General features: G+C 34.9%; 1 protein-coding gene across 2 annotated transcripts in view; it reads left to right on the top strand.

Annotated features, from left to right (window-relative positions):
- The window catches only part of LOC149796348 (protocadherin-11 X-linked-like), a 16,851-nt gene extending 6,609 nt beyond the window's left edge, over positions 1-10,242 (top strand). The window contains exons 3-7 of one of the 2 annotated variants that reach the window (XM_089961021.1): positions 41-244; positions 3,740-3,872; positions 6,215-6,786; positions 7,531-7,661; positions 9,828-10,242. In XM_089961021.1, the coding sequence (XP_089817147.1) occupies positions 41-244; positions 3,740-3,872; positions 6,215-6,756 (879 nt within the window). In that variant the 3' untranslated portion in view covers positions 6,757-6,786; positions 7,531-7,661; positions 9,828-10,242. Of the gene's footprint in view, positions 1-40; positions 245-3,739; positions 3,873-6,214; positions 6,787-7,530; positions 7,662-9,827 lie in introns of those variants that run through there. The other variant, XM_089961022.1, reaches the window with a different exon arrangement.
- The last annotated feature ends 277 nt before the right edge of the window (positions 10,243-10,519 follow it).

Below are 10,519 nucleotides of genomic sequence, written 5' to 3'. Positions count from 1 at the left end.
TTGTCTACGATAGATAGACCAAGGAGTTTTAATTTTTCAGAATTCAAACGGTCTGAAAGGAGATACCATTTTGACCAGGCGTGACTCAGGACTGTCCAGTTGTAGTGAACAGCGAAATAATTCGGACAGAATGACCTTCAGTACACATCAACATCCCTGTGATCCTGTCAGAACGATACCCATGGAGGGATCTCTTGTTAGATCCAACGAGCAGCTCTGGACCAAACCTTATGAGCAACAATCAGTAAGCAAATTCGTCTGTTGGTTGTTATGTCCGTCTGTATATTTTTGCACTCTTTGTTTGCGTACTACTCCGTCCTTTTCCGTCATTCGGATTGTACTACCATCCGTCTTTCTATCTGTCTTTATAAAATGTTTGAACTTAGGTTTGTATTTATAGAAATTTGTCCCGAAATCTGTGATGAATAGTTATGATCTTGATAATGCTTAGAAAATAACCGTTTGTTCCCATTCCTGGAAGTTCGAATGCAAGAGAATGTGAAACTCTGGGCGGAGATGCGTTATGTCAGTAATGGGACATAACCGGACTAAAATTGCGGAAATCCGAAGACTCAGTATTGACTTCAAAATTGTATAAAAACTTTGAAAACAAATAAAGACAAAATTCTGTTAAATTATAATAATTTATGTAATTGATTGTAAGTGTGTTCGTATACACGATATGCATGCGCAAGTCCTTTGTTTCTTTTCTCGCTTGGTGATGGGCAAACACATGGGCTTTGCTTATGCAATCATTAAAATCATCGCCTAAATAAATGTTTTACACACACACACACACACACACACACACACACACACACACACACACACACACACATCAAAGCAATTTTGGTTGAAACATGCAGCAAGTGAGTATGTATGTTTCGCCCAGTTCGTATTGTTCGCCCAGTTCCTATAAGCTCGATTGTACTCCTGTCACCAACGCTTATCTAAGTCATTAAACTGTCTTGTTATTTGAATAATTCCTTACAAAAGAATTCCTGTGTTCGTATGAAGAAACTATAATGGATTTGTGAGGGCTTGAAAACACTTTAAATTAGTTAAGGAAATAATCGTAGAGCGAGCTAGGTGGGACATTAGGTCGAGAAAGTTCAGCCGCATTTCACCAATAAAAGTAATGCAAGATAAAATGGATGATTTCATGCAGATGTATTAAAGATTAGACAATTGCTGGCTTTTTGTTGTTTGAAAGAACTCCCAGCTACTCGACGCATTATTTTATGTACAATGGCATACGACGTTCAATGCCTAGTTTAAACGTCAGAGTGCTTTGATAATTTATCTTCATATCCTCTTTACTGTCTGTATAGAATGAATAATAATAACATTGATGAGATGTGACAATAACAACAACAACAACAAACCCCACGATATTGGTTAATGATCTTCCACTTATTCTAGCGTTCTTTTGCATACCAGGGCCCAGCAACGTGGAATGAATTGTCCACTGAACTTAGATACAAAGACAGAGTGATCACATTCAAGAGGGCACTTAAAACTCACTTATTTCGACTGCAAGAACAAACTTAAAGACCTATTAATATTTCCTACCTGAAATACTCAGCATGTTTTTTTATTTTTTTAATGTTTTTTCTAATTTCATGGTGTTTGTTTTTGTAATAATATTATTATATGTTTTTTATGTTATAGGTGTTGTCTAATGTTGTAAAGCGCTTAGAGCTTCTAAAGATTATGCGCTATACAAAGTCCTCATTATCATTATTATTATTATTATTATTATTATTATTATTATTATTTGTTTGGACAAGTCCCTTTTCTTCTTTTGGGTAATTAATTTCCTTGACCAATTATATAGCTAAGAATATCTTGATCAGGGAAAGGATTACTCGTACACAAATTTAAATTGACCCCCCCCCCCCCACTTAAAAATTGGCCCATTTTGTGCAGTTTGCTCTAAATGTGCTCCACATATCGACTGGAAGATGCGTGAATGTGTGAGGCTGAGCTTCGGTATCTAGGTACATATACCCTAACATTACATTCATGTTATTACACGTTTTCAAATCTTCAAATCTTGTTTAACACCAGAATCTATTTGTAATAATAATAATAATAATAATAATAATAATAATAATAATAATAACAATACTAATACTACTAATAATAAAAGTATGAACATCTGTCTTCCCCAGTGTGTCTCTTTCTCTGAACCGAAGCCTGGGTTCAAACCCAAAGCGCCTGGTGTAACTTGGCGATTACTATGTCGATTTGTTACCTTTAAAAATAGAAACACTTCTTACACGTTTCCAACATTTTGAGCCAAACATTTTACTTTTAAAATGATATGATTTTGTAGGCAAATATGGGCATTTAATCCCGCAATTGATGTAAAAATTTTGTGCTTGTGTACCTATGCATAGAATTTACTCAAATAGTATAATCTTTTTTCGTGCTCATATGTACAACGGTTGCTCTGAAAGATAATTTCATTACTGAGTTAACTGTTTTTTAATTTTACAATGCATACATTATTTGTATAGTACAGTCAATACGAAGTGCATTACATGGTTAATAGTAGTATGAATACTCGTATTGTCAATATCAAACGTATATCATGATAAATAGTAGGATGAATATTCATACTATTGTCAATATCAAACGTATATCATGGTTAATAGTAGTATGAATATTCATACTATTGTCAATATCAAACGTGTGACATGGTAAATAGTAGTATGAATATTCATACTATTGTCAATATCAAACGTGTGACATGGTAAATGGCAGTATGAATACTTATACTGTTGTTGTTGTTTTCCACCTAGACTTAAGCAAAATGATGATATAGCAACATCTGTACAGGACACTGAGGAAATGTTCAACAATTTCTTCATAAGCATCTCTAGTAACAGTATTCAGAACCAGACAATCATCCCAATTGAACCTGATGATTAAACTAAGAAATGGTGCTGAAATTATATTGAAAGTCGGAGCTGTGGCCAAAAGTGTTTATAAACTTAATGTGTGATGTCATTTTGTTTGAATGCCATAGATTTACGGAATAGCCCTGACGTCTTCAAAAAACGCGGTTCAGATTTACATAATAGTCCTGACGTCTTTAAAAAACGCGGTTCAGATTTACATAATAGTCCTGACGTCTTTAAAAAACGGGGTTCAGATTTACATAATAGTCCTGACGTCTTTAAAAAACGCGGTTCTGATTTACATAATAGTCCTGACGTCTTTATAAAACGCGGTTCAGATTTACATAACAGTCCTGACGTCTTTAAAAGACTTGGTTGAAATCATCTGTATATGTAGACGGTTATTCGTATCTCCTCTTCAAAATACGCTAAATTCATTTCGCCAACCAACATTTACTAACAACGCTGTTTGTTTAAAAGGAAGCAAAGGCGTGAAAGACGAAAGCATATTAATTTAGAATATAAATCAAATTTTATTGCTTTATTGGCGTGACGTTTGTAACGACTTTTGACTTTGTCACATTAATTTAGTATATAAATCAAATTACATTGCTATCGAAGCTAATACCTCGCAAAATATTGTTTATAAAAAGTTTTACAATATAGGTGGAAACCAACAAGAAAACACTTCCTGTTCTATGTAATGTTTGTTTCACTGATTTTTGCTTTTGATGTAGTTCCTGGTGTTGCTGTTGTTTGTTGCTGTTAGCGAGTATCCCCTGCCGCTTTTAGCAGTGCACCGCTTTAATCTCGCCTTTCTGCTTTCTGTTCAGCCACCCCTAACTAAAGACATACTAATACAACATGAAGATAACGGTAGTGTATCAAATGCATCTGACAGCGGTAGAGGGGGCAGTGAGCCGGATATTCAATGTACCGTATTTCCACCATCACATGATGAAACAGGTAAGAATGCAATACAAATAAAACCAATTCCCTGCATTTTGTACTTCTAATTTTTTCTTTGACTCTGTATTGTATCCGTGTTTTTGTCAAAGTGTCTTGCACTTTCCGCTTCTGTTTAATGTTTTGTCTGCGTGACTATATCAGTTCAGACAATGGTATCATTAGGTATAATGCCACGGCAATGGTATCATTAGGTATAATGACACGGCAATGGTATCATTAGGTATAATGACACGGCAATGGTATCATTAGGTATAATGCCACGGCAATGGTATCATTAGGTATAACGACACGGCAATGGAATCATTAGGTATAATGACACGGCAATGGTATCATTAGGTATAACGACACGGCAATGGTGTCATTAGGTATAATGCCACGGCAATGGTATCATTAGGTATAATGACACGGCAATGGAATCATTAGGTATAATGACACGGCAGTGGTGTCATTAGGTATAAAGACACGGCAATGGTGTCATTAGGTATAATGCCACGGCAATGGTATCATTAGGTATAACGACACGGCAATGCTTTTATTATATGTAACGATGTTTTCAACTATTCCATTTTATTTGAATACTAACTTTAAATGAATGTGAAATACCGCAGAAATAGTAATACATCAATGTTAAAATTGAAACTTTCGTCAGTTGATATCGTGTAACATATAGTTGGTTGGTTGATTAGTTGGTTGGTTGATCTGTAGGTTTAACGGCATGTTTCACATATTATTAACTATATGGCTATGAAATGTGGAATAAATAAACGGAAGTTAATTGCATTTTTCAGTGACAGGACTACACTGCCGAATGGGGTTGGCTTGGGCGTTTTACGAGCCGGCCGCTTTGGTGGCGCTCACCAGATAATATGTACTTTTGTTACAGTGACGCATGTAAGGTGAAGTAGTTCGCATTTAAAACATGCACAGTGGAGAGAATGTTTGCATACCTCTATGCTACATTAATGTAATGTGGATGATATTTCTTTTGGATATTGTACTTTTGGAAATTTTACATGATTTAAGCACACTGCTAACTAAAATGACTGCTCCCTTGTGTTAAAAAATCAGTCTGAATTAGTCTAAAGTACACTATACATAGCAGCTATTAAAATAGGGAAAATTAATTTTGCCAGACTAGACAATACCAGCTTCTGAAAGTGCAATGAATGAATTACCAAATATATAAAATGTTAAAAAAGTTATCGGCTCTTTTTTATACAATTTACCTCTGAAGTTCAGGAAATGAAAATGACCAAGTAGAGCTAGCACTTTTTTGAAAGGTGCACATTTGAAGTAAGGCCAAGCTGTATACTCTATAACCCATAGTACACCCATCAATCATACACCAAAATAAAGAAAATTAAAGTTTTTTTGCATTATACCTAAGATATACAAGGTCTTTTTTAAATAGCCAGTATAACCAGTGAGGAAAGCCGGGGAAATTCTTTTTCTTTAAAATCCTAACCTATGCAAAATACGAAACTGTAGAGCGCCACCTTTACCGACTGAGTGAGCGCATCTCCTTGTAAAACATATCAGTTAAGATAATTATTCAAGCGCCTGCACGATACAGAAAACTTGAACTCGTTGCCACAAACGTTTGAACCGCGGTATGTTTTTTTTTAAGATACCGCAGCGTATACCACGGTATACCGCAATTATTTTAGGGACCAACAATTTTAATTTTCTGGGTAAGGGCATGCGAATTTTGTTTAACATTACTGGCTCTCACATGGATGATTTTTCTTAGTCTATAGCTGACAACCTGTAGAAGGCATTGTGCCGACATTACACAGCTTGATGAAAAAAATAAGAATTGTTGACACTGAGTCTTAAGTCTTCAGTTTACCAGCTACACTACTAATATAAACTAATGTACTAGTAAAGGAAACTTTGAGAGGATGCTAACATCCGGGGCAAGAAGGTTATAAAAACAGAGCCAATAAACATAAAACACACAGACTCAACAAACGACAAAAAATATTTTGTGGGCTCGAGAATATTCTTAGAATTCCAACAGAAAAAAAAATGTTCACCTGAAAATTTTACGATGGACCTTGGTCTTTCTAAGGATTACATGTACTTAGCTCATTAATATACGATCTTAAATAACGAAACAAAATGACATTTTTTTCTTTCTTTCATTAATCTGAATTTTTTTCTTTCAAAAGATGGATTTGGCCCCAATATCTTTCACGAAATCCCGTTCAGCCGCCATATTGGCATATTTGACACATGTCAAACGTGAATAAAGGTTCATAATATACAGTAATTATATTTCTGATTTGCCTTTATATACCCATGATCTCCGTAAATTGATCAATGCTGTTTCATTCCAGATACCCCGAAGAGTGTCAAGTTCGCGAGCAAGCCATTATTCCATCACATAGACATTGAACCAACTTGGGAAGATCCAAATAACGTTTCATCAATTTATTCAGAGATTTCAACCTATTTCTCATCCAGTGGTACTTGGAACCAAAGTGATGTCTCATCTAATCTCTCACGAATGAAAAATGACCTCTTATCAAACAATTATAGAAATCATATAGATTTTTCTTCGAACCTTGAAAAAAATCAAAGAAACTTCTCACCGAATCATAATTACCGTCATCACTTAACGAATTCACATCACAAACCAGAATTTCATCAGAACTCATCTCAAGAAAACGTTTGCTGTGTTACCCCCAAGCGACAAAAACTTGGTAGCCAGGACATTATAACATCCCCCACAGACGATTTCAGTGTCGGGGCATCTTATGACGAAGACGATGATACAACGACTTCTGGCAGCTATACAATTGATTCAGAAGAATGGACCTACGAGCCGCATAACAAGTCTGGGACACACAATCGGACTCATTATGAGGCTTACTGCTAACACGCATGATTGGCAGTATTTACTGTATAGGTAAGATAAATAACGATTATGTTTCCACAAGGGAAGGATTGCTTATCGATATTTTACACTCTTCATCCACCACTCCCTTTAGTCCTCATCATCTTCAATTAGAATATCTTTCATTAAATTATTCGATATTAAAGTACTGGCATCTTTTGTCGGTGACTTTACCTTTAATATGAGAATTTTAAAAATATCTAAACACATGTTTACTCCTTTAATTACATTCACAAGGGACATTCATGGTGCATTTCGTATGTGAAGCTATTCAAGTGCAGATTTTGTTTTCTAAATCCTTTTTTTTAAGGCAATGCTTTTAGACGTAAAACTTCTTTCTATACGTTCATGCATTTGTTATAGACTCTTTTCATACCAAAATGATTTCCCTGATACATGTTATAGACGTTTCATGTAATAACGACTTCCCTATTACACTTATTTTAACTATGCGTACTACATTCTAAGTTCCAAACATTAAAGCCAGACTTTCATAATTCTACTGTAAGTCATTACTTTACTGAGAGTGCTTTAGCAGTGAAATTGTCATTCATTCTGGTTTCAGCATTTTCAATAAGACTGTATATTTTATATTTTAAATAATCACGTGAAAACACCATCTAAATATCTTTAGATCAATGAAGTGACACCTTAAATGCAAACATATTTGTTTATATGTTCATGATGTTTCTTCCCTTTAAATTAACTCTTATTCGTCCACTGACTTTAGTCTTGTCTCTTCTGCTTTCTACCCAGCCATCCCTAACCACAGACACACAAAGCAACACCAAATAATAGTATTTTGACATCAGGAAGACGACCACGTGCGACAGTGGTAGAGGGGGATGATCCAAGTTCGACAAGTGCACTTTTTCATCAATGAAGAGGTAAGACTTTAACGTTGGTATATTGAGACTATATCCTGCATTCAAATGAGCGTTACTGAAGCAGTCAGTCTCATTTAACCCTGATTGTTTGTCTTTCTTTGTAGTTTCACTGATACCGTCGGTTATCTCGTCATCCAATGTCAGACTGTTACGGTCGGTTTATCTCGTCATCCAATATCAAGCTGTCGTTTCACTGATACTGTCGGTTTATCTCGTCATCTAATGTCAGTCTGATACTGTTGGTTTATCTTGTCATCAAATGTCAGGCTGTCGTGCACTGGTAATGTTGTTTGTCTCGTTATCAAATGCCAGGCTGTCGTTTCACTGATACTGTTGGTTTATCTCGTCATCCAATGTCAGATTGATACTCTCGGTTTATCTCGTCATCCAATGTCAGGCTGTCGTTTCACTGATACTGTCGGTTTATCTTGTCATCCAAAGTCAGACTGGTACTATCGGTTTATCTCGTCATCCAATGCCAGGCTGTTGTTTCACTGATAATGTCGTTTATCTCGTCATCAAAGGCCAGGCTGTCGTTTCACTGATACTGTCGGTTTATCTTGTTATCCAATGTCAGGCTGATACTGTCGGGTTTTCTCGTCATCCAATGTCAGGCTGTCGTTTCACTGATACTGTCGGTTTATCTCGTCATCCAGCGTCAGTCTGATACTGTCTGTTTATCTCATTATCCAATCTCAGGCTGTCGTTTAACTGATAATATCGGTTTATCTTGTCATGCAATGTCAGGCTGTCGTTTCACTGATAATGTCGGTTTATCTCGTCATCCAATGTCAGGCTGTAATTTCACTGATACTATCGGTTTATCTCGTCATCCAATGTCAGTCTGTCGTTTCACTGATACTGTCGGTTTATCTCGTCATCCAATGTCAGGCTGTTGTTTCACTGATAATGTCGTTTATCTCGTCATCAAAGGCCAGGCTGTCGTTTCACTGATATTGTCGGTTTATCTTGCTATCCAATGTCAGGCTGATACTGTCGGTTTATCTCGTCATCCAGCGTCAGTCTGATACTGTCTGTTTATCTCGTCATCCATTGTCACACTGTAATTGTCGACTTATCTTCTCATCCAATGTCAGGCTGTCGTTTCGCTGATACTTTCGGTTAATCTCGTCTTCCAATGTCAGGCTGTCGTTTTACTGACACTGTTGGTTTATCTCGTCATCCAATGTCAGGCTGTCGTTTCACTGATACTGTCGGTTTATCTCGTCATCCAGTGTCAGACTGATACTGTCGGTTTATCCCATCATCCAATGTCAGTCTGATACTGTCGGTTTATCTCGTCATCCAATGTCAGTCTCAACATAGTATTTGAGCCTGCATATACATGTATAGCACAGTGTTATGTATGATGATCATGACATTTATTGAGAAACAATTCAAATTTTTTTTAATAAGCAGTAAGATTTATCGTTATATATATATATATATATATATATATATATATATATATATATATATATATATATATATATATATATATATATATATATATATATATATATATATATATATATATATATATAAGGCGGTAATAATTTTGATTTATTTTTAGTTTTCCTTTAAAATGTGAGCAATTGTATTTTTGATTTTCGTTTTGCCGATCATATCTGATCTCTTGATGTAACGTCAGTGACAATAGTTCGCACACTATTTATGTAACGTCAGCGACAATAGTACGCGCACTCTTTATGTAACGTCAGTGACAATAGTTCGTACACTCTTTATGTAACGTCAGTGACAATAGTTCGCACACTCTTTATGTAACGTTTGTGATGATGGATGAAATGCTCTCTTAGCATTGACAAAACGTTCTTGATTTATTGTATATGTTTTTTTGGCAGGGGACAGACAGCTCATTCATTGTCAAATTTTATATTAATTATTTATGATGTGTATAGTGCCTAATTAAGAATTTTTTCAACAATTAAAGATATTATTAACACAGAGGGAATTATTATAGATAAAAATACAAAATAGAATCATTATCAATAATAACAAAAACAAGAACCATATTAATTTTTATATTTCGTTTTGGTGTAGGATTTTCTGATATAATTCGTATTTTGAAACTAATTTACATTGTGAAAATATATTGGAATTTTTTTTTGGTATTTATATTTAATAATTTTCTTTTAATATTTACAGCTTAAATAACAAATACCAGACGGAGATCAAGAAAGAAAAGTGGACACATGAAATATTATTGTTCTAGAACATACATACGGATAATTTTGTCCAGTTGAAGATCTGTTTTTCAGTGTAAATCAGTTTTAGAAGTGCCGTTGCTACGTTCCCGTTTCATGTCTGTTTTTCAGTGTAAATCAGTTGCAGAAGTGCGGTTGCTTTGTCCCCGTTTCATGTCTGCTTTTCAGTGTAAATGAGTTTCAGAAGTGCGGTTTCATGTTTGCACAATAAGATGTATATTGTTATAATTAAAAAAAGAAATATTCTGCATATTAAAGCGTTCTGTTTGATGTATAATCATTCAATACCATTTTTAAAAGTCATTTTAATTAAAAAGTTATAAAGAACAGGTTAATAAAATGTCACATTATTATCATTTTGTATTTTTAATATTATATTTATATTTGTTCTCTCTCTTTCTCTTTCTTTCTCTGTCTGTCTGTCTGTCTCTCTCTCTCTCTCTAAAGTAACATTTTACAATGAAATGTGTGGTTGTTTGTTTATGGATAAAAACGCTCTCAACAGGATCAACGAAGTACATCAAAATAATACACCAATAGGATAGTAGCCCATTAAATGTGAATTACATGCTGTATACAAAAAAACTTACCCAGACCTGTGCATCCTGTCAGATACCACAACTAGCTGCTAGA

The sequence above is a fragment of the Sinohyriopsis cumingii genome, chromosome 6 (genome assembly GCF_028554795.1).
Source record: "Sinohyriopsis cumingii isolate HCF-2022 chromosome 6, ASM2855479v2, whole genome shotgun sequence".
In the NCBI taxonomy this organism is placed as follows: domain Eukaryota; kingdom Metazoa; phylum Mollusca; class Bivalvia; order Unionida; family Unionidae; genus Sinohyriopsis; species Sinohyriopsis cumingii.
Note: the sequence above shows the minus strand (reverse complement) of the source record. Positions and strands in the feature narration are given on the sequence as shown.